The 24,971-nt window shown below is 39.2% G+C and overlaps 2 protein-coding genes and 1 long non-coding RNA gene across 3 annotated transcripts in view; 1 reads left to right on the top strand and 2 right to left on the bottom strand.

Moving 5' to 3' along the window:
• The first annotated feature begins 621 nt into the window (after window positions 1-621).
• LOC108903140 (prolyl endopeptidase) lies at window positions 622-12,101 on the top strand. Its single transcript, XM_018705224.2, has 15 exons — window positions 622-839; window positions 3,396-3,470; window positions 3,562-3,695; window positions 3,829-3,959; window positions 4,069-4,278; window positions 4,381-4,513; window positions 4,786-4,892; window positions 5,668-5,859; window positions 7,677-7,874; window positions 8,364-8,467; window positions 8,825-8,961; window positions 9,592-9,686; window positions 9,770-9,901; window positions 10,635-10,791; window positions 11,415-12,101. The coding sequence occupies exons 1-15, from the start codon at window positions 798-800 to the stop codon at window positions 11,707-11,709; spliced, it is 2,142 nt and encodes a 713-aa protein (XP_018560740.1). The 5' UTR covers window positions 622-797; the 3' UTR covers window positions 11,710-12,101.
• A 4,657-nt stretch (window positions 12,102-16,758) lies between these two features.
• On the bottom strand, window positions 16,759-18,930 carry LOC108903123 (uncharacterized). The gene is made up of 3 exons (XR_001964197.2): window positions 18,797-18,930; window positions 17,964-18,069; window positions 16,759-17,444 (listed from the first exon to the last, which is right to left on the bottom strand). It is a non-coding gene; the product is annotated as an uncharacterized LOC108903123 (long non-coding RNA).
• Window positions 18,931-19,655: 725 nt separating this feature from the next.
• The window catches only part of LOC108903134 (ephrin type-A receptor 7-like), a 138,440-nt gene continuing 133,124 nt past the window's right edge, over window positions 19,656-24,971 (bottom strand). Inside the window, 3 exon segments of the mRNA XM_051068015.1 lie at window positions 19,656-21,832; window positions 22,592-22,756; window positions 22,863-23,053. Coding sequence (XP_050923972.1) covers window positions 21,718-21,832; window positions 22,592-22,756; window positions 22,863-23,053 — 471 coding nt within the window. The 3' untranslated portion in view covers window positions 19,656-21,717.

Here is a 24,971-nt window from a genome sequence, read left to right on the forward strand (position 1 = left end):
GTAATGGTTAGTTGCATTTTACGGGTTTTTAAAGGAATGTAATGGATTGCAGCTCTTAATAACAATAATAATAATAATAATAATAATACTTTATTGATCCTTGACAGGAAATCGCTTTGTTATAGCAGCAGCAACCAACCATCACCAAATATATATATATATATATACCAAATATATATATATATATATATATATATATACACATAAGATAATATTAAAGTTACTACTAAAATTAATAAAATTAAAATTACTTGTGCATGGTGATAACAAACAATTTAAATCCCAAAAGACTAAGCAGCACTGCTTTTTTATTAAAGTGATTCACTGTATTTGCCTGCTTTACAAGCCTGCAGTTTTCAGTATCAGTGCACAACTTCCCCTTGTTTCATCTGGTCTTTTTTTCTGCATTGGATTTTATTAGATTTGATAAACTGTATGCTATGTAGGTGTAGATCTAAAATAATGTCAACTCCGTGTTTCCAGACACGTACAATTATTTTGTTTTGCTGGGGGGTTTTCAAATTGTGCAAAAGGTGTTGTTTTCATTTCACAAATGGGCGCGGGCACTATGGGTATTACTTGTCCTGGATGCCACATCACTTCCTGTATGAAGGACAAGCCCAGGCGGTTCGCGCAAACGTGCGTCTGTGTGTGAAAAAATGCTTTCACTTTCAATTCCAGGGTCCATTGATTCACTCGAGGCGCAACATCCAGAACAAGTAAAAAAAAGAGGGAAAAAAAACTCGTAAAACAAAGTCGACTCAGGGAAACGGAAGAACACTTTAGGAGACCCCGCAATGGCGTTTAAGTACCCGACTGCCCGAAGAGATGAGGATAAGGTCAGTGTCAAAGTCCTGCTGAAGTGGTTTTTATCTCTCTGTGACGCTTGTCGGTGAAATTTGCTGGTGCAAGTACACAAGCAGGAAAGGCGAGACCAGGAAGAGAAAGACAAGTCATATGGGTGGAGGGTTAGAGAGGAAAATGGCGACTGAATGAAGAAACAAAAACAAAACTTTTAAGACCAGCTGAAAAAGTTACCCGAGTGGTATTGGCCACGTGAAAAAGGAGCAACGTGAAAGCCTGTTGCTCTGTAACTAATGTGTCATGCAGTTCAGATGAAGTCACACAAACACCCCACGAACCAACGTCCCAGTGGATCACTGTGTTCATAATGCTCATTTATTTCGCTGAGACTGTCAGAGTTGATTCTATTTTGCTTCACTGAGGTATTGGACGCACGACATTATTTTCGGATTCCATATGACAACTGCGCCTCTGAAAAATAGTTTCCTCGTGTTTGGTGTGTGCAGGGCCTTGCCAGGAGTGTAATAATACTGAGTCATAATTCTCCCAGCACTGCCCTACCCTCAAAGAAATTACAGATTGGGCACCAAAAGAATAGTTTTTATTCGTTCAGCTTATAATTTATGTTTTGTTAAACTATCGTGTCTGTCGCATGATAGTTTAAAAATACGTTTCAAAGCCTTCGCCACAGACCCAGTGATATATTTCTTTTAGAGAAACGCCTACGTCTATTTTATAGAGGTGTAATTATTAGTTGATGTATTAGGGTTGACAATAAGTGTTTCTGTCCCACTATTTTTTTCAAAGCCCAAGCTATGTCATTTAAATTTTGTTTTGTCATATTAATATTCTAAACCCCAAAGATATTCAATTTACTATTATAAAAAAGACAAGTAAACAACTATTAAAATTGTTGGCAGTTTATTTTCTGTCAATCCACTTATTTACCCATATTCTATAATGTGAGATTTCCACGTCTTTCTAATGTAAAGCAGGTCTAGGTGATATATAAATACTGTGAACGTTTCAAAACACCCATTGAACGCAGAAATGCATGTGGAAATGCACACAGCCCACATTCAGAAACTGGGCCTTAAAATGAGTGGTCAGGACTTCTGTAAGGTTGTAATGTTAGCACTATATAGTCACCACCCTCACCCATGCCCCCAGCATGGTCCATCTGCATCCACTGTGTTGTTTATGAACAACAGAAAAGCAAGCAGTCATTCCATTGCTGTGTACAGTGAGTTACTAATGAACACATAAGTACAATAACAAACCCGACCCAGAGGCAATACACTTTTGACTGTGTTGCAGTCTCATTTCTGCATGGGCAGCTTAAATGAGACTGACATGGGCAATTCTATGCTCGAGTCTGGACACAAACTAAGGTATGGTGTCTGCTGACTCAGGTGTAGTATGTTGTAAGGTGTGATGTGTGGATATCCACTAAGCATCGAATGTAGTGAGAATCAGTCAGTCCATCAGTCCTTTTCTCTAAATATCATTCCCACACGATTATGGATAAAGTAAATGAGTCAGAGAACAGTTAAATGGAACCTGCCCCCATAGCCAACGTTAAAAAAATATTGCGCGTTACTGGGCCAAGTTGGGAATTCATGCCCGTAAAAATCTTTTGTATGATACCAGATAATACAAATAAACTTGATTCCCCTCAAAGGTGAAACACAGATGTCCTAAGACAGGGAAGGTTAGGAGCATCTATCCACTGAGATGGATACACTCCAACTGTTGTTTTGCAATATAAGAATTGAGAATATGCAGGTTTATGGTTGCACAAATGCCTTCTAATTTCTTGGGAACTAGCAGACCAGGAGTGGTAAAGCCCACTCCTATGTGTACATGCCAATACCAACTCATCAATTCAGGTATCTGTCCATCTTGCGTATTGTCTATCAGACTAATATCAGATTGCTCCATCCCCCGTTGGGAGACAGACATTTGAGTACATATTCTCTTTTCAATGCCCCATCTAGGATTTGGACCAGGAGTTTGGTATTTGTATTATATTAGTAGTATTATAGTAGTATATGCTGCTGGCATATTTGGGTTCATTGACATTAGCACACGCAGTTCAGCTTGCATGTGCCAAGACAAAGATAGGCTCTAGACAGTCTCAATTCGCATAACAACTTTATGCAACCCCACTTTTGACTTAGACTGTATTACTGTTAAGTGATGCCAAGTTATGGTTAAATTCTCAGGAATAATGATGCCGTGTTTCTCAGGTAATTGGGTACAGCTCTTGTGACGCAAAGCGATTTGGGCTCCAATCTGCCTATTGATGCATCAAGGTTGGTGTTTTAAAAGCACCTGACATAACAACAAACCCTCTGGTGCCGACTATTAATAAGCTGACAAGTCAACTATTAATTTAACAGTCAGACGCGCAGATGCTGGTAAGTTCCACAGAAAACATTTTTGGACGGAAGTTAAAACCATAGAATTGCACAAGAGAATCCATTCTGTCAAGAAAATCAAGTCTGAATGCCAAAGATTGAACTTACTTCTTGTTTGCATGGTTATGTTTGTGTGTTTGTTCCTGTTTAACTTGTTAATCTTTTAAACAGGTGGATGACTACCATGGAACTAAGATCTGTGATCCCTATGCATGGCTGGAGGACCCTGATGGTGCAGAAACGATGGTATGCAATGATGTCTTACAGAAAACTGAAGCTGTGTCTTCACTAAAATGCTCTGAATTTGATCCCTCCTCACTTTCCCTTTGTATCTCAGGCCTTTGTTGAGGAGCAGAACAAACTGACCATGCCGTACCTGGAGCAGTGTGCTGTTCGGGCTCAGTTCCACAAGCGCCTCACTGAGCTCTATGACTATCCTAAATACAGCTGTCCTTACAAAAGAGGGAAGAGGTACTAGTCAAGATTTTAAGGACTGGCACTGCACAGACTTAAAAACAACTATACTTATCAGAGGGACTAACTACAACTGCAGGTTTCACAAAAAAATAGCTTGGAGTGACTTCATTTCCTGTTTTATTTTCAGGTATTTTTACTACCACAACAAAGGGCTACAGAACCAAGATGTGCTGTATGTGCAGGACACTCTGGATGGACCAGCCACAGTCTTCTTGGACCCAAATGAACTCTCTGAAGATGGCACTGTGGCACTAAAGAGTGAGCCAAACTACAGAGCACTTCTTATTGTGTGCGCACACATATACACAGATGAACAGAAAAAGATTTACAGTGCAGACTACTTCTTTCTTTCATTTGTCTCCTGCAGTGGGCCGTCTGTCGGAAGAATGTGAATATTTCGCATATGGTTTGAGTAACAGTGGCTCTGACTGGGTAACAGTGCGTTTCATGAAGGCTGATGACCTCACCCCACTGCCTGATGTACTCGAGAGGGTTAAATTCAGCTGTCTGGCCTGGACTCATGATGCAAAGGGTGTCTTTTACAACTGCTACCCACGCCAGGAGGGCAAAACAGATGGTTAGGAAGTGACCCCATGCACACAAGCACCAATATAACAATTCACCATACAAAACTATTACAAATGTATTCAAGACTCAACCCCTCTGTGTTTCTCTACAGGCACAGAAACTACTAGCAACATTAATCAAAAGCTCTACTACCATGTCATCGGCACTGAACAGTCACAAGACATTCTGGTTGCAGAGTTCCCTGACCATCCAAAGTGGCACAGCGCAGTAACTGTAAGTCTGAAGTAATCTCAAAATTACTCAGTATAATTAAGATCATTTAAAGCTTCAGTAGAACTTAACCCCAAATTCTACAGCAGAAACGCATATCAACAGACACTCATCTTAGCACCATTGTCATAAATCTCCTCTGCATTTCAAAAGAATTGGTGACCTGGCTGGTTTGTTGGGATGAATGTGCCATACCCATCAATAAGATCTGTGAGCAGTTAAGCAAAGACTACACTGACGTAATTACATGCCTTTCTCTTGGTCTTTCTTTCCTTACTCTTTTCAGATATCAGATCGATGGTAGATATGCTGTTTTGTCCATCACTGAAGGCTGTAAGCCAGTCAACCAGCTGTGGTACTGTGACCTTCAGCAGCTCCCCAATGGCATCACAGGTCTGTCTTTTTGAGTCACCTCATGTGTTCTGTGATCTAAGCACAGCATAAACAGAATTAGAGACAGTTCTCACATTTTTTGAGTAGTAGGATCTCATGTACAGAATGGAACTTTAGGTCTGTTTTGGCTTCTCAGTACTGCACCCATGTGAAATTGATGTCATGATTTTAAATGATTTTGTGTGCGAAACCTTTTTGACTGAAATGATTAATTAGTTATCAAACTAGTTGGTCATTATTTTTCTGTTGACTGGCTAATGAATTCTCTCTGTTTTAATAGCAGTTATTAGTGGCACTTCAACACTAAATGACCTGTCTAGTTTGGATCTTGTCACTTTATGTATTGTTCTCCTTTTTTGTATCTACTTTCAATGAATCAAAAATTGATTTAGCGATTCAGTGAAAACCACCCCAACTTTTTTATGATGCAGATTTTCAAGCAGCAATAGATAGTATCTCTACAGCTCCATAACAAAAAAACAACAACAACAGTGCCGTATCAGCAGAAGAGGAGTTGATGCCGGTGCCAGTGACTCAACAGTTACTTCACCAGATGTGCAGATTTCAAAATTCACCCTGAGGTCTGTTGTCTGGTGTGAAAAATATCTCTCCCACAAACAGGAATTTTGAAACTTTCAGTGTAAGGGTTTTGTGAAAACACATCATTGGTTTTATAACACAGCACAATCCCAATGGTCAGAGTTAGAAATAAGAGTCAGGTGATTTATTTTTAACAAATGAGTTTTTCTGTCATTTTATTTATCTTCTCCTCCAGGGCTGCTGCCATGGGTCAAACTTGTGGACAACTTCGAAGCCCAATACTCTTACATCACCAATGAGGGAACTGTATTCACTTTCCGCTCCAACTTTGATGCTCCTCGATACTGTATCATCAACATAGACATTCAGAAACCAGACAGACAGCACTGGACTACCCTCATACCACAGCACAACAAGGATGTCCTGGGTGAGACTAAATGGAATTTTCAATAGAATATACAGTCAAAGATAAAGCCAGCCATGTGGTCCACGCACATAATATCAGTTCACTGCAAAAGAAAAGTAATGTGTCCAAGACTTAAAAGGGCACTTCCACTCTTGGTTTGTAAAACAGACTTTTGTTGGCATGGCAGCTGTGGGCTTGTGCTTGGAGTGTGAGAAAACTCCGCCAAGCTTTAGAAATGCGTAAAGGGCTTGTACGTAGAATTGTAGTTCCACAATTCAGCCCTTGAAATCTTGCAAAATGTTGTTTCACTGAATCTTTGACCACAGCAACTGGGAAGTTCTGTGTCTGTGGTTGAAAACCTTCGTCAGAGGGAACTCTGTTCAAAAAGTGAAATTTGGTCCATAAGCACTTTATCCTAACTTGCTTTTGATATGAGTCATTCAAATTATGGTAACTGTCCCTGGAGGTCAATGAAACACAAAGCTGTGAATATCCACACTTCTGCTGGGAGACCGCACTGATGTGTTCACATACGCACACAGCAGGACAAGTGTAAAGGAAAATAAACAAATATTGGAATGAAAAAAAGGACATGCTTAGCAACAAGCAGTAAATAAAAATTTTGATAGATGCTTTAAAACACACTATAATGTAGGATTATGAAGTATATGTATATAGTAAGCAGATATAAGTGTTTATTAATGTATTTGTCTCCATCTACAACTCCTGGGGGCACTCATTAGTGGAGGCTGGTGTATAAACAGATAATAAAATGGTTACATGGTTGTAATAGTATAAATTATGTCTTTATGGAAGGAATTATAATTGCTGACCAATGTTGCAATTTTAAAAGCACTATTTACAGAAATGCAGAGCCACATTGTAGAGTGTCAGCCATTTACTAAATGTTTATACAGTGCTTTTAAATGCTAAATATGGGAACTTGAAGTAATGTGCTGCCAAATTATTATGGTATCGATTATACTGCTTTATTAGTTTACATTTCTAAAAATGAATTATGTTTTTAAAATGTTTTTAAACTAGTCATTGTATGCATTAAATTCACAGTGGGGAGCTGTTGATCTTGTTTGATTATATCACATTCCTGTAAATGGTGCATGAGTGAGTGGCACCATCTTGGTCCTTTTTGTAAACTGAGTGCTGTTTCTCCTCTAACTAATACTGTCTCAGACCCAGCTTTTATAATAGCCATGTAATAGACGCAGTATCAGTTCAGTAATATGTCCAACATCAGTTCTTTACAACAGAAGAACTACCAAGTGAGTCCTATTGGTTATAGAAGGGGACATCCAACTGTTGAATATGTCACTGATTCATCAGGTTACCCTTTATTGTCCTTGCCTTGACACTGACAACACAGCAAAGCAAATGTCATGTATGGAATTCTGGTTTCTATGTTAATAAACACAATAACAAAGAGAGGGCAGCATCTGTAGCACCACTGCCGTCTACAGAGCAATAGCCCTGCATTTACACTAACAGCATGCTAGTCTGCCCTCTGCTGGTTGTTGATGAGGTCAGGTTATAGTGTTACAATTCAGTCTATGCCTGCATTAACTCTGTGCTGTACTGTACATTTTACAGTAACATCTATATTAACCTCATTAATTAGTAAGGTCATATGCAATCCATAGCATAGTTACATTTGGCTACATTTGGTTACCTTTGGATCATCAGCAGAGAGGAAACTGATACAGCATACAGAGGAAGACCGACAACATGACTACAGTCTTGCTTGGATACAGTGTTCTCAACAAAACCAGCCACATACTGTCATGTTCACTTTTTACCACTTCCTCTTTGTTTCCTCTCTAAAGGCTTTGTCTCCTGTGTGAACCAGCACCACCTGCTGGTCAACTATGTTCATGACGTGAAGGATATCCTGCAGGTGTATGAGTTGTCCACAGGCCGGCTGGTCAGGGACCTGCCGCTGGATGTTGGCACAGTGGCCGGTGTGAGCTGCAAGAAGAAACACTCAGACTTCTTCTACAAGTTCACCTCCTTTACTACGCCAGGTAATCCTGATTTAATACATAAATTTTAATTGTCTCATATTAGTAAAATTAATACTACTCAATGTGCGGTCTCAAGATTTCTTGTTTTGTCCATCCAACAGTCCAAAAGCCAAATATATTCAGTTTACAGTCATAAATGATAAAGAATAGCAGGAAATCCTCACATCTGAGAAGCCTGAGCCAGTGAATGTGCATTTAAACAGTTCCTGCTTAATTTTCTTCTTCTCGACTAATCATTCATTGTTTGAGAACTAAAAACATTTACATCTAAAATCTGTTCCTGCAAGTGCTGCATTGCCACTGCAATGACAACTTCGACTACTTCTGTTGTTGTTGCTTAATAATACTGGGACCTGTGGATTATGTAATTCTAAATGTAATTAGTAATTTTTTCACAAAACGTGAACAATCAGTTATTAAAATATACCTGTTTATTAAGTTAAACATACTGTAGCCTCTAACCTGTGGCCTTTCTTCTTTGAAACCCAGGTATCATTTACCACTGTGATCTAAGTGAGCCAAACCCAGAGCCCAAAGTATTCAGGGAGGTGATCGTAGAAGGCATCAAGCAAGAAGACTACCAGACCAGCCAGGTAATGTCCCCCTGTTTTTTTTTTATCTCCTGCACTTGTTTTCTCAATTTCTGTACACCCCATGTCTCCATGCTCAAACTTCCCCCATTACTCTCTTTGTACTGCTATCTTCCAGTTTATTCATGTGTCTGTTCCGTTATCACATCGGTTGTTTGCATATTCATATAATGATGCAGATTTCCCAGAATTGTATTCACGGTAGTTGAGGAAGTGGTAAATGGTGTGAACAGCTCATTTAAGACTAGAAAAATAGTCAAATAGAGTGTCAACAAAACACATCATTCACACATAATGTGAAAGCCATGGTCCAATAAAATGTGTTTCAGCTACCTACCTACCTACCTAATATATTTCCAGGTATTTTATCCCAGTAAAGATGGAACCAAGATTCCCATGTTCCTAGTCCATGCCAAGGGCCTGAAGAAGGATGGAACTCATCCTGTTTTCCTTTATGGATATGGAGGCTTTGAGGCTTCCATACAACCATACTATAAGTGAGTACAACTGATCCAAAGTCTCTGAACTACTGCAACTAATATCTTTTCAGTCATTTAGTGACAGAACCTAGCGGACACAGATGACATCACTACCGTCAGAGATGTGGTAACTGATCTATCCTGAACGCAGAAAAGTGTAAACATTTCAGGTGCCTGTTGGATATAATGTAAATACCAGCTTTCTATAAAACATAAAAGAGCTGCCACATTTGCTCTGCAAAACTATGATTTATCTGAACCCATGAATATATAGATGCACACACAGTATAAAATAACACTCACCAGCAGTGTTACATAAGCTAGCAGAGGGAGATATCTGAAGAGCACATGAGAGTTAGCAGATTGCTTGTTCTTGCTACTGTTGTAAATATACCAGTCACTGGCAGGTAATTCAAAACAGGGATGAAAATATGAGGGTCTAGTTATTGTCAGATTTCTCAGGTAATGATGGGGTGTTGATACAAATATATGCATCAGTGACAAAGACTGTATGTGTACACAGTGCCACTGAAGGTATACTATGTGATCTAAATTTGAATACAGTGTAGTAATATGATTTAACATAAGAATGTTCTGGGCATAATTTTTCCACTTTGTACTTGTTTGTACTTATGTTGTGTTTTTCAGTGTTTCTTACCTCCTGTATGTGAGACACCTGGGAGGGATTCTGGCAGTAGCCAACATCAGAGGGGGTGGAGAGTATGGCCTCACCTGGCACAAAGGTACAAGCATAAGACATTACAAGTGAGTTTTCTATAATTTCATTCTGGGTTGACTTAACTGATACTGTATCATTTGTTTGTAGCTGGTACTTTAGGGAACAAGCAGAATTGCTTTGATGACTTCCAGTGTGCAGCAGAGTATCTGATCCAAGAAAAGTACACCACAGCCAGCCACATTGCTATCAATGGAGGCTCGAATGGAGGGCTGCTAGTGGGTAAGTACAGGATGAGCTCTGTATGTTTGTGCATTATGTATTTATTTATTTAGTGGGAAATCAAGTGATAAAGCTAGAGGGGAAAAGAGAGCAAGAGAAAGGGTTTTTAAAGGTATACCCTGGAAACTATTATGCAACAGTCCATTACATGTTACACTCAGGAGCTAATATTGTGGGGGAACCCTGCCCTTTATTTTTTATAGCTGAAATCTGGTAAATGGAGCTTTACCTCCACTTCCTCTCAATTTAACAGCTCAACTCCCACTTCTGTGCAGTTTAACCCATGAGGCTACCAAGAATACACACAGTGTACTTCTTCATGTTTTTGCAGTTTTTACTGGTTATAGGTACCATTTTTTGCATGAAAAAAAAAATCACCTCAAAACCTAAGATTATTGGTCTGTTCTAAGTCCTAGCTGCATCGATTGCAATGCTTTGTATTCTTTATAGTTCATCTTTGTCATAACTGCTAATGTCAAATTCTTCTAACAGCAGTTAGCTGCTTAGCTTCAATTAATTTAGCTATTAAACAGAACATTAAACAGTGCTTAGTCACATCATTTACCAAAGACTAGTTGCCATATGGCATAGCACAAACCCAAATAATGTCTTCCTCTGTGATGCGTGAGTGGCCATTTATGGAGTGATTTTGTCCTACAGTATGAAGTAAGGAGGATGCATGTGTGTTTATGAGCAAATGAAACCTATATACAAATTTTAAATACACACACAGCGGCATGTGTGAACCAGCGTCCAGACCTATTCGGCTGTGCTGTGGCTGAAGTTGGAGTGATGGATATGCTGAAGTTCCACAAATTCACCATTGGCCACGCCTGGACCACTGACTACGGCTGTTCTGATGACCCCGAGCAGTTCAAGTGGCTCATCAAGTACGAAACACACAAAGAATCACAACACCTGACTAAAATATACTTTTTCATGAGAATAAATTACAGTTTGGATTAAATCTTGATCTGTTGGCTCTGGCCTGTCTGTCATCAATGAATGGATGGAGATGTGGGAGTGAAGGCAATACTAGTTTTTTTTAAAAACTCTATAAAAAACAGTAAAGTAGCACAGGTGCTGCGAGTGAGCCTTATTTTATAGTTTCAGTGCAGCTCTCTGCAAAGCAGTAAGTAAATTATAAGGGCAGACTTTTATAAGCGTAGACTTTTGGTATAGATGCACATGTCATCATGTGAGTTGTCATTTATATTTACTCAGTTCAGTATTTTTTCTATCTGACTCAACATTAAATATACCTTTGCATGTTGGTGTAAATTAGTCGTTTTGTGTTGGGTGTTTAGTCATTAAGTAATATCAAGGTCTGTTCCCAGCTTTGCACTCACCCACATATTGAAAAAAACAACAACAACAAAAAAAAAAACAATCACAGCAGAGCCACTAAATCACGTTAAATTCATGAATCACTCCCATGTTCTCTCGTCTTACTGTTAGTATGGAGTTTTCTCACACTTTTCCTTCCAATTGGTCTCTCTCACCCTCTCCTCAGGTATTCACCTCTCCATAATCTGCCTCAGCCACCTTACTCTGGCCCTCCCTACCCTGCTGTCCTGCTTCTGACAGCAGATCACGATGATCGTGTGGTGCCTCTGCACACCCTGAAGTACTGCGCTGCCTTGCAGTACGGGGTGGGCAGCAGCCCTGTGCAGCGCCAGCCTTTGATGGTCAGGGTAGACACCCGTAGTGGACACGGTGCAGGGAAACCCACTGCCAAGGCCATCTTGGAGGACACTCACATCTTTTCCTTCATTGCTGAGACCCTGGGGCTCAGCTGGAAGGAGTGAGGAGAACACAACAGGGAAAGGGAGGTAACTGCTATGCACAGTGAGGGAGGCTTTTAAAAGGATGATGGTTACTTTTTTAAACTTCTTTTTATCTTGATTAAAACTGTAGAAATAAGATCTGATTAGAGGGAAGTGATGTGTTTGAAGTCAGGGAGATGGGAAGATAGAGATGAGAAGAATGTTAAGTGAAAGATAGGAATCCAGTGAAGAAAGAACGAATGTCATATAATCAATAACCAACAACTACAATATGGTAAAAATCTGAGAAACTCCCCTTAATACATCTTTTAACACAGCTCTTAACTGCAGATTATCTTAACCAATCAAATGCACTAAAGACATTTTTTGAATGACATTGAATTTGAAAAGTTTCAATAAAACCTTTATTTGCACTATGGTCTCTGTCTACTGCATTGTAACCTGTAGTATCCCAAATGTAAATAGTGCCTTCCTATAAGTACATCTATATTTGAATTTTTCAGTATAGAGGTAAAAGGCTTAAATAATCAATTTGACAGGAAATGAATCTGTAACTATTTTAATAATAATAATAAACATAAAAATAATAAACAGTTAAAGTAATTTTTCAAGCTAAATCATTTTCTGGTTCTTATTTGTGAGGATTTGCAACTGAATGTCTGGATTTTAAACAAAACAACAGATAAGGCATCATACTGGACTTTAGGTAACTGAAATTACTTAATAGTATCAGTACTTGTGGTGGAGGAAATATTCACATCCTTCAGTTGAGTAAAAGTGGTATCAACATTAAGCAAAGGTCTTGCATTCAAAGTTTAAAAGTTTAGATATATTATCAGCTAGCTTAATTACTGCCCCTTTCAATATGTGTTATTATATTGGTTATATCATTGGATTATCATAACCGTTCCATTAACAATAACAGTATTTTATTGCTGCAGCTGGTTTAGGTGGACCACTGTAGTTCATTCTACTGCAATCCCTCATTTCATATGTTATTTTGATAATGATGATGTTTCATATGATAATATGTCACATAAATGTATTGAAAAAAACAATGAAATGAAAAATGAGTTATGAATAAATATAAAATACAAAAACAATTGCTATGTGACGCGAATGTACCTTAAATATTGTTCATTATTTTAGAAAATGCACTTTTCACTTATACCACCAAGTGGCAGTATGGGACTGCAAAAGCTCCACTTTAAGCTCAACCCTCTGCTAACACCTCGAGGTCAAAGGCTGGGTGTCACTTTAGTGTCATTCTGCTCGGCTGCTTCATTGAGAGGATTGTGGATTTAAAAAACAAAAAACAAAAAAAACACAAACAGCATGATGCCACTCTGCTAAATCCTTTATATTGTCTGTCTGCCTGGAAGGAGGGGGGAGATCAAATCACTGGTAGATAGAGACAAGAAGGATACATCTGTATAAAACAGCAGAAGTAGAACACACAAGAATGAGGACTTATATAAGAGGGATGTACACACTTGTACAGTTGTGAAGTTTCAAAGTGGAAGGAGACAGAGGGGAGGGGAAGATGTGTGGATAGATCTTTAGAGTATGTGCAGAGAAGTTGAGAGATGGAGAACGATGATAGACGGCAGATATATGGCGAGACAGCGAGAGGCAACAAGCAGACAAGCAGAGAGAGACTCAAAGTGCACTTATGGAGAGGCTCAGGAGGCAGCCAGACAGACGGGTGTTTAAACTGTCAAAAAGAGAGATGGAAACTCTTTGCCAGCCAACCGCGGAGAGCAAGAGAAGTTGTCCGTTCGGTCACTCAGAGTTTAATCCTGGCTCAGTGGGAAGTTCTGATTTCGTCAGACTGAACCCCGGGCCTTATCTAAGTACCTCTCAATGGAGAGATAGAATGGGAAAAGGAGAGGGGAAAGCAGGGAAGGCAGCAGGAGGAGGATTTGCAGACAATGACTCCTTGCCACAGGGGACAAATGGTTGAATGAAGCCGGGAAAAGACAAAGCCAGTAATAAGCTGGACATGAGAGAGGCAGAGAGAGGGCTTTAAGATCATGCAGCAAAAAGGCTGTGATGCTCTTCTCCCAGGAGTGTCCCAGAGGACTGGACAGGCTTGTGCTGCTTCATTTCCTTCTTTTCACCCCACCCATCACCTCTTGAGCTCCCTCTTCCCTCTCTCTGTACACAGACGTTCACACTTGTGTTTCTCCTTTTCTCTGGAGAAACAAGGTTTTACCTACAAAACCCTCACCATCTCACACCTCCTCTCCTTCCCCCCCTCCGCTGCACACTCACAGGTCTCCCTCCTGTCCTCCGTTTGTTTACTTTACTCCCTCCATAATGCAGGGATTAATTTCTAAAAGCCGATTTGAGCTGCGGCACGCTTTGGCAAAGAGCGAAGAGCAGAACTTTTGTGCTGGGGGAAGTTTCCCCTTCACACTAGCTTAGAGGTGGACTGCTCTCCCCTTTATGCCGCTCACTTTAATCTTCACACGGAGCGGAGGGAGTGAGGGATAGAGGGAGGACAAGAAGGGGAGAGGGCTCTCAACACACAGCTGGGAATCACTAATGTCTTTACAGAGGTGTCGTCTGCTTTCCCATGTGCCTCTTTGAATCCTTTTGCCTCTTCCACTACCTCTCTGGCATTTCTCGCTCTTACATTTCTCTCTCAAAAAAGTTTTGTTCTTTGTTTTTCAACTGCATTAGTTTCTTTTTTTTTTAAATGTTTGATCCTATAGGGATAAAGCAAATATGTAGTGCCTGGGGCCGAGTGTATAGGGCTGCAAGAATTATTTTAATCACGGACTAATCTGACTATTTTTACAACTAAGTTATTTATTACAACATAATATAAAATAGCAAATAATGCTCATTACAGTACCTATAACCAAAGGTGGCATCTTCAAATTGCATGTTTTGTCCAACCAGCAGTTCAGCAAATCTAAACATATTTAATTTCTGATGAACAGCAGCTAATCCTAAAATTTGAGAAGCTGCAACCTGCAAATTAACGATTATTTTCGTTATTACTACATCTATCGATTCATTTTTCAATTAATCTTGTTTGGTCTCTAAAACTTGGAAAACATTAAATTAAATGCCAATGCAAATCATAATTTCACAGAGCTCCAGGGGATAGATTTAAATGTCTTGGTTTGTCTGATCAACAGTTAAAAACAACAAAGATTCTTAGTTTACAATGATGTAAAACAGAAAAAGTAGAAAATCTTCACATTGGAAATGCTGGACTTTGCTTGTTTCAAACATTGAATCTAATTTTTCTGTCTTTGACAAAATAATAGTTACTAATACCCTGACTCTCAAATTATTGACAAATTGACTGATCGTTTCAGCACTAGATGTATGTGTCATGCAGCCATACTCAATACATCTTTTCCACTTGATGAATTACTTACACATCACATGACACGTAATGTGTTGTAATTTCCTCGAATGTGCTCTAAGGCATTGTACATGTCTTGAGTGTAGGCTCTGAGAAAGTGATGGATTTCAGGTAGTGGAATCTATATTTTTGTGTTTTGAAACACAATTTCCTTCAGTCTCTCGGAAGAATCCCTGCCTGTCTCCCTGTCCCAGTCTCATTTACAGAGAATAAACAGGCAAATCTGATTGAAGATTTTTGCTCAAACCGTGAGAAGCCTAATAAAACACCAAATAACACAAACCCCCCTTTCACCAACTGAGGAGAGTTACTTTGGGATATATTGTTTGCATACTGAGACATCACACTCAAACGAAGAGCATTTATTATGTCGTACCGCAGGGGAATAGGAGGCAGATAGCAGTTGATTAGACACGCTCTTTGGTTCATTTAACATGTGCAGCTGCTAAGATGGCTCGTGACCCAGAGCAGGCAGGAGTCAAGTGTCAAGACTATTAGGATTTCATCATTTATATTATGTAGATTAGAGCTAGTAACATATTTTTACAGCTATTATTTTGCCCCTAATATAGTATTCTGCCTAGAATGACAGAATACAGCATAACAATTACTACACTTTGTAGGTAAAATAAGATGAATTTTTTAATGTATGCGTTAGTCCATTTAAGTAAAGGCATTAACATTTATTCAGGGCTATTCACAGTATTATTCATAGAATCTTGATGAGCCTGGCATGTAAATAAGATTTCTTGTGTTTTCTTCATCGCATCACATCTTGAATGCAAGCTAGAAATCTACAATAAGCCTGCGATAATGAATTATCCAAATCCAGTGTTACTGCAGCAGCCATGAGTTCTGAGTTCTGTTCAGCTGGGGTCTGCTAAGCAGCATCTGAAGGAGGTGATGTTTGATTGCGTGGGAGGTTTAGAAAGCTGCAGCCAGCGATGGCTCAGAGATGAAACTCATTAAGTCTCAAACTCCAATCCTCAACTCCAATAAGACTGTAATATAAAAAGTATGGATTGCTGCTGCAACTATATGAGATAAATAAAAAGATCTCATTCTTAGATGTATGCCCATGGACTGTCTACACACTTGCAGCGCATTTGCACGTACGTAATATGCACGGACACACTGTTTTATGCGCGCACACTGACCCATGCGAAGCAGGCACGGAGGCACGTACCACTGCACCCACACAGTTGCCCACAGCAATCCCACGCAAAGTTAATTTGCATTTACAATTACTTCCCATATGCTCAGTGCTGGTCTAAAGGTGGGCGTTGCGTAATAAAGCAGTAAGTAATATAACCTCAGTCCTGGAGAGAGAGACTTAATAAGTTCTCATGATAGAGCTGAGAGAGTGTAAGTGAAAACCATGAACCACAGCAGTAGGCTAGGAGAGGTAACTGAAAGTTGAATGCTGTTGTAAGTGGATACAGGGCATAAACTCGTAACACATAGATAAGCACAAGAGGCCCAGACAGCCTTAAGGTTAGAGAAATGAGTGAGCTCTAAAGGCCATCGCTTCATTTCTTTGCACCAGAAGTGACGTTAAAGGGTAGACTGATAATTGGATGAGTTCATCATTTAGAGCCTTTCCACCTTTTACTGTTGAGCTCCACAAAGCCGCTACCTGGTTCCTGTAGGCTGAAACCCAAGTTATACTATGAAATGTAGCTATGCAGATGATGTAGTTTTTGGTTTATTTGATATATGAGATTATTGCCTTCACCCCACATGCTAATGACAGCTGACACGAAGCAACACCTCTGATGAAGAGGCGGCTGAACAGTTGTGTCACATCAGGTAAAAAACACCTGTCTTTATATCAGTCAGACAAAATTAATCTGTCCTGTCTACTGTTTACATGTTCTTTTCACTCTGAATTTTACTGCCCTATTTTAAGATGCTACAACTTCAAACACCAAAGACTGAAACACTGTAGAACTGTGGACTTAGTATGTTTGATATATTTTATAGTTGTACACCATTTTAGTTCTTGTAAATAGACAAAATTCCCAAAACCTTCCAACAACAGAAGTTCCACACCAAAGATGCAACACTCAGCATAGTTTCGGTCTGGTAAAAATCAAATAAAAACTATTAATGTTAAAAAAGTATGCATGCCACAGTTTAAATACTTTGTCTTTACATTAAAGTGAAAATATGAATTTATGTGTTGGACATTTTTTAGCATGCTTATGATGAAGTGTAAAATACCTTTATCTCACAAATCCCTGGTCCATGACAGTCGCATGTGACATCAAGTGACAATCTCATCAGACGAGGTTCCCATTGATGCAGCCATACGGGAGAAGCCTTTATGCTCCATACCATCAGCTCCTCTCTTCTTTTCTGTTTGCATCCATTACTATAAACAGTAGACAGAAACAATAAGCAAAAACTGAATTAGTAATTTATTTAGTATTGAATTTATAAACTATTGAGTGGGTTAATATTGTAGGCAAAAGTTGTCTCCAAACTCTTTCTTATCTCCTCGTCTTTGTCTGTGGCATTACATTCTCTGTTCATTTCTCTTTCCATCCTCTACTCTTCCTTCTCTCTCTCCCTCTGTATTCACTACCTGTTTGTCTTTAACTCCTCACCTCTCTCTCCTACAAAAGAGTGTTAAAATAATTAAGTAAAATGATTACACCTTCTTAGTTTCATCTTTGAGTTCGCACCATTTTGGATTTGACTAGATGCACCTCAAACAGTACATAACAAAGTATGTTATATATTTATACAACAATATATTAACTAAACTATATTTATCCTTGTAAATATAGTTCTTGTTTTTCGCTTTTTTTAAATTTATTTATTTATTTTTACTATGACTATCCTTTAGCACCAATATACCAAGAAAAATTCCTTGTATGTGCAAACTTACTTGGCAATAAAGTCTGATTCTGATATCCGTTTTTGATGGTCTCATCTTGTCCTGTGTGGTCCCTCCTAGAGCTCAACTCTGATTGACGTAGTCTCTTCAGTTTCTTCTGTGTGAGAAGAAAGTAAACACCAGGTCATATCATTCTACAACTGTTACTAAACATAGATAAATAAGTTTCAAACATAAAATTTGATTATGTCTTTTCTTTTTCTACTTCTGTCTCGGGCGCGGCGTGGGCCGTCGAACGTGTTCGCGGAAATTGCCGCCATCTTGCCTTCACACTGTTGAGTGTACTGTGCTTTTGCTGACACCATAAAACAAAAAAGGTGTCAACGAACAAGGACAAAATGAGTTAAGCAAAAATTAAGTGAAAGGCGCAGCAACCCCGATATGTCATGTCCTCGTATATGAACGCAGTGTCGCAAGCGGTAGCATGACCACACAGGAGCTGTTGGTCAGGTGATGTCTGGGGTTGAATGACAATGAACTACAAGCGGTCCGGTAGAAGGCTGAAACTCGCTAGATACCTGTATCACGCTTCAGCGGAATCAGTTGCCTGTTTGGTTTGTTCACATAAATGATGAGTTCATATTTTACGGCATTATTCACGCTAGCATTGACGCCGGCGAGACAGTAATTTTAGGCAGTTATTTCACGACTGTGTGCACGTGAGGGATGACAAGTGAACAAAGGGATTCACTTTAGTCATTTTGCTAACAAGGGGGGTGGCTCCCCTTTCAAATCGCCCTACTAGTAACAGTAAAGAAAAAACAGTAACGTTAACATCACGAAGTAGCCAAAGGAAACAGTTATGCCCACATTGCTTATGTTACCTTTAACGACGTGGTCACTGAACACACGAGCATTATCCAACTTCGCAGTCTTCAGGTACTCGAGAAAAGCCTCTCGTGATTTCTCGGTTTCACAGATCAACGGCCGGACACGAGGCAAACCTTAAGCATTTTTCGGAGCCTGTTGCTCTTGCAGAGAATTACTTCCGGGCTTCCGGGTTCATTTCGATGACATTTGTATGTTTGTGTGAAATATGTAAATAAATGAAATGAATAAATGTAGATACTGTCTCGGCCTCTGCACACTCAAATGTTCAAAAACAGATATTCACATTGAACAGTAGGTGTATAGCCTGTGATATTAAAGCCTTTTAGCGGTTTAGTGAGTCCATTTAGCATATTTTTTAGCATATTTTTTTAAATTCCTAAATATTGATATTACCGTAAAAAATAAAAAGTATGGTAAGGCTATGTACGGTTTACTTTCAATTCAGAAACAAAAGACAAGGACAAAATATATTTCCTTGTATTGGAGATTTTTTAATAACACATTTCAATATTGCAACAGCCATCAGATTTTCTTCTAACAGGTAAAAATCATCAAAAACTAACAAAAAAAAGAAACTTTTTTTTTTTAGTTTTATATTCCAAACACCAGTGTTTCTCAGCTATGGCCCTAAATTCAAACAAATAAAACCCTTACACAGTGAGCAGATATTATATTCAACACATTGTTCTTCAAACAAATTATAAAAATAGATTTAGCATTTTCAAATACATATTTACAGTATTAAACATATAATCATAATGGTCACAGTAACAGAGAGGGAAATAGAGACGGGAAACAATTTGAGTTTCATTCATCGTGGTGACGAGGTCCAGCTTGTTGTTGTTTCGTGACTGTGTGTGTGTGTGTGTGTGTGTGTGTGTGTCTTTTGTCTAGTGTATGTGTAAAGGGACCATCATGAGTGTTTCTTCAGATATGTTAACATGTGCGTGATAACATCTATAAGGACGTATGACTTTATTTAATTTGACAAAACAGTTACAGAGAGAGAAGGAGAGTACAAGGAGAAAGAGCAAAAAAACCTCATCTTGTACCAAATACAAACCAGTTACAATATTCCAGTCAAAAATGTATGTGTACCCTCTATGAGAATCAAATAATGCCCCGATAAACTTCTTCCTTCAAATCTCCTGCACTGAAATAGGACAGAAAAGGCGAGGGGCAGATCACTGTACAGAGAGAATTCTGGGAGTTAACTGGAAAAGAGTGCAACCACATAGTATGGCATAGCGTGATATTAACAGCAACATAAAGTTAAACATGGTAATCCAACAGCAAAAAAAAACAAAAAAAAAACAAACAAAACATTCCATAATACTGTATCCATACTGCAACATACACACACTGTAATGTATACAGCAAATCCAATGATAATGGACCTAAAATCAACTGTAGCAAACCCAGTGTTCAAGAATACACAGATACTGTGTGCTGACAGTAAAAATCCTCCAGTGTTCCTCTCACTTCCTGTCAAAACAACTAATCTGTTCAGGTATAAACTCACAGTCATATAATAAAATCAACAACAAATCAAACATAAACAAAACAAGAAGACAACTGCTTTGCGTAACATTTTTTAAATACTATAAGTTAAATAAACCCTCCTAACCCCTTTTCTGGAGAGGTTTGTGTTACCGTCTGTAAACATAAATAAATATGGATAAATAACTGAATCAGGCCATCTTCCAGAGTTGGCCAGTTCTATACAGAGTATTAAACATGGTAGTGAGAGAGCCTTTGGAGAGGAGGATTATGTTACCGAGATGACATCCAGCAGGCTAACCAGGGAAATTAGATGCTTTAAAATTCACAAAGAATAAAACTGGAGAGCACAGAAGAGTAGAGAAAGATAGAGGGAATAAAGAAACTGAGTAGCGAAACAGACAGCGACATACAACAAATGAATGAACAATCAAACACACATTTTCAACCCTTTGTTTTACATCTGTATCCTGCAGCGTTTGCTTCACCATCAGTAGCCCCAGAGGACAAAAAAAGCAGGCTGATGTTCCTGAAAGTACAGTAAATCATCACCCACAACTACTGTAGCTCCATTTATATACTGTATAGGATTATACAGTATACTAGACCCGTTCATTCATCTAACTCTCCTAAACCTACTGGACCCTTAACAGGGGACAGCACAGTCCCCTTAAGCTGCTGCTCTGAAACCATAGGTTACATTCCAGCCATGTTTCATCTTGAGAAATGTTCCTTTACCATCTGATATGAGATCAGCTCTGATGTACAATGACACAATTGTGTCCTTGTAGTAGATAAGTTCCAGTTTGATGTGTGTGCCAGTTTTGAGAGGAGAATTATTTGATGCAAGGCCTGTAAAATAGTTCTTGCCTCTGACAGTATACTGTTTTTTTTAGTGAATTAATGTTGTGGTAAAGGGAAATTCCACCGAAAATGTAAATGTTTCTTTGAGCACTAGTCCATAACTGGTGTGTTTGCAGCGTAGTACATGTCTACCTCTTCCCACAGCTCAGAGATCAGCTTCAGACAGAACCCATCCTGCTAGAGACAATGTTTCATTTCGACGTTAAGCACTGATCCAGGACCAGTGAGATGGAGCTGACACAGTTAGTGAAGGTCAAAGTGCAGATAGAGGTCACAAGAAAGGTCACATGAAATCCCTCCTCTGCTATCCCCCAATCACAACAGGAATACCGCTCGTCTCTGAGGGGATTCATAGAAAAAAGGAAGGAAGGGATCAAGGAAGGCATGAGGAAGTGTGGGAAGGAGGAGTAAATAGAGGAGTGCAGTTAGCTGAAAGATCTGCTCATCTTTCCTTAAATCTGGAAGAGCTCTCTCTCTTTCTCTTCCTCCTCTTCTCCACCCCATCATCCATCTGCAGCAGCAGTGTGAGACTCGGCGCGTTGACTGTTTGTTAGACCTGCACACCGCGGCCGTGCATTTGGATGACCTGGGCTCTGAGGGTCTGGATGGCAGCCAGTATCAGCTTCTGGTGCTCCAGGGAAGTGATGCCAAGGCTCAGTACATCTCTGTGGAGACAGAGATCAAGAGTTACCAAGATTAGTTGGATGGATATGAAATTTATAGGACACTATATCATTGGCTGGCTGACTTCTAATTATTTTATACTCAGATTTCCAAGTTCATTTATTGATAGTTTATCACTCAAAAACTTAAAAAATTAATTCCTAGGTTTTAATGAATTTGTTTCCACATTTTGGTCAATTTGTGTGCACAAGATAAGCATATATATACATATATATATATAGAGAGAGCCTGCCCAACAGACAGACTTCCTTCCCCAGACATGAGGTACACTGCATCTGCTTAGTTGTTATTAGCTAGTAAGACAATATTAGTTTGTGTAATCACATTAATCACCTGTAACCACACCTTGCAGCAAAGGTTCAAATTTAAACCACTGCAGCTTAGATTTTCAGCTGCGTTTTTCTTTATGGCAGTGTATTGCTGCCACATGGGGCTAAAACAGTGACACAGCTAAAGAAGAGGAAAAAAAGCAGCTCCTAAGAAACACTCAGCGATGTCTTATTGCATGTGACTAACTAAAAAAAGTTTGTTCACCTTTTATATTCAACAAATTTTCACTATCAATTAATCTGCTGATTATTTTCTCATAAATCATTTGATGAGAAATGCTCAGTGTAATTTCCTAAAGCCCGAGGTGCTGCCATAAAATTGCTTGTTTTGCTCACTTATACTCTAAACCCTAAAAACTGAGACTGAGTTTATTACATAAGAAAAAGACAGTGTTGTGTATAGCTACTCACTGTACAGTCATTCGTGCCACAGATTCCAAGTAGCAGTATCCTGCGGCAGTGAAGTTGTCCTTGTATCGGCCCATGTCCACTGCATCCAGCCACTCTCCCACTGAGTTAAAGGATGGGAAGGAGGGTAGGGGCCTCTCTGCTAGTGTAATGGATGAACTCAGGGTCCTAAGGGAGAATAAATAGGGTCAATTGTTCAGAGACGGGAAATTTATAGAAATGAATGTATACAGCCATCCATTTGCTAAACCTGTAGTATATCACCCGACCATACCTGCGTGCCAGTGTGGAGGAACCGATGCCATCAGGAGAGCGAATGCTCTTGCTAAGGGCTGAGTGGATCTGGCTGAAACTGGGCCTCTCTGTCCTCTCCTTCTGCCAGCAGTCAAGCATCAACTGATGAAGATGTGGAGGGCAGTTAACTGGAGCCGGCAGCCTGAAACCATCCTCAATGGCCTTTATCACCTACACACAGAAACAGGGAATCGATATTGGTTAGAAATTTTTTGAATTAGTATTGCCATTTTCCAGTACTTGTACTATAACTGGATAAATCCCCCGCATGCATGTTTGTGACTTGTAGAGCAGGGTGGAAGGAAGTGAATAAGTATTATAGAAAATTTTTGTCCTACTTTAAAAAGTTGAGTAAGGTTCTTAAAACCATTTTTTTTCCCTTTACGGTGGAATTGCTTAGTTGCCAAGAATAGAATACTTTGGACAGTCCAGGTCCTACTTGGATAAACAAGTGTAGAAAAGTGCTGGGCTTTCATTTTCTCTTGTCACTAATTGCACCACCTACAATTTTCCATTGCATGGTTTTGCTTTTTGTAATTGAACTTATTTTAATGCTGCATCCCTTTTAAGGTCACCTTATAAGCCAGCACCGACTGCAAAACAAACACAATTTCACACAGATATTGCAGACCTAAACAATATGAACTGAATACTAATCTGTTGTTATGTCTTAGCTGAAGTTGCCACAAGAAAATAGACCCATTATTGTCAGAGAGAGAAGAAAGATGAACAATGTAAAACCATTCATGACTGACTGACTTTGTCTGTGGGATGAAAGGTCTCTTCACAGGATATTCAATGTCACTTAGTGTCACTTCACAGGATATTTGATTGGGTATCACCATAGTTTGGTCCTATCAGCAGAAAACTGTGTCATAACTTTTTAATTTCCTATAATACAATATGTTGTAGACCTGTGGATTAAAAACAGTCCTGACAGGTTTGAAATAGAAGCAAAATTACAGAGGAGAAGCCAGCATTTTCTTAAATGGTCCTACGACATCTGTCCCACTGTAAAAGATGAGTCACTAAATACAATATGAGTCTCAGAAATGAATCATCTCTACTCAGTATTTTTCATCCAGTGCTGTGAAAACTCCATTGTCTTCAAATGCCAGAGCTTGAAAGAATCCCTCCAGACTTCCTCAATGTTCCTCCATCACACTAATGTTGTCCCCCATTCTAAAACCATTCACTATAACACCTCACAAGAGATTTCCTCCCAATATATCTGGGGACATGCGATATGTCCTCCTCCTGAATCACTCTGAGAAATACAATCTCCTGAGAGGAGGAAATAAAGTTGGAGCGTAATCACAAAAACGACATCCATCAGAAGCATTATTTCCTAAAATGTTCTCTCTTCTCTCTACCTAACCCACTCACCCAGTGCCCCACTCCACCATCCTCTCAGCCCCTTAAGCTCCTATCTCACTAAAGAGCATTCATAAAATGCTTTTCAGCATTTGACATTTTCCATTTAATCAAAGCCGGTAGGTAAAGGGCACGATGGATCACAGGTGGACAGGCTGAGCAACAACTCCGTTACGATATAATGTATCAATTTAAAGTGGATTAATATCCCTGGCGCTCTACAAGCTTGACCTTTGCCCCTTCAATTGGAAAGTTTGATAACATGGACGAGGCTGAGAGGAAACTTTCTTTTGCTTTGTGAAAGGGCAGCGGGAAAAAAAGGACTCTAAAAAGCTTGCTATTCTCGTGCCTGCTGAATAACTCATGCATATTAATTTGGACATTCAAAAATGGAACATGCTAATAATCTGTTGCTTTTTAACTATGCGCCTGCCTGCATAAAGTGTACACATTATTTTCTGATGACATTAATTTTGAGAGGGCATTAGCATGATGAAGCTTTTGGACTTGATGAGCGATAATAACTCTTAAAATGATCACTTCTTTGTTAATACTTAATTCCCGGTGTGGCGTTGGCTTGAACAAAAAGAAAAATAGTCACAAAGAATCACCTGCTCTCTCATCTTTTTCTCGCATCTGCACTATAGAGGGATGACCTCCTTCAAAAAGCAGAATAAAAACTTTTTTTTTTGTTTACTGAAGGACAAAGAGGTAG

Source organism: Lates calcarifer, linkage group LG3, assembly GCF_001640805.2.
Source record: "Lates calcarifer isolate ASB-BC8 linkage group LG3, TLL_Latcal_v3, whole genome shotgun sequence".
NCBI classification, from domain to species: domain Eukaryota; kingdom Metazoa; phylum Chordata; class Actinopteri; family Centropomidae; genus Lates; species Lates calcarifer.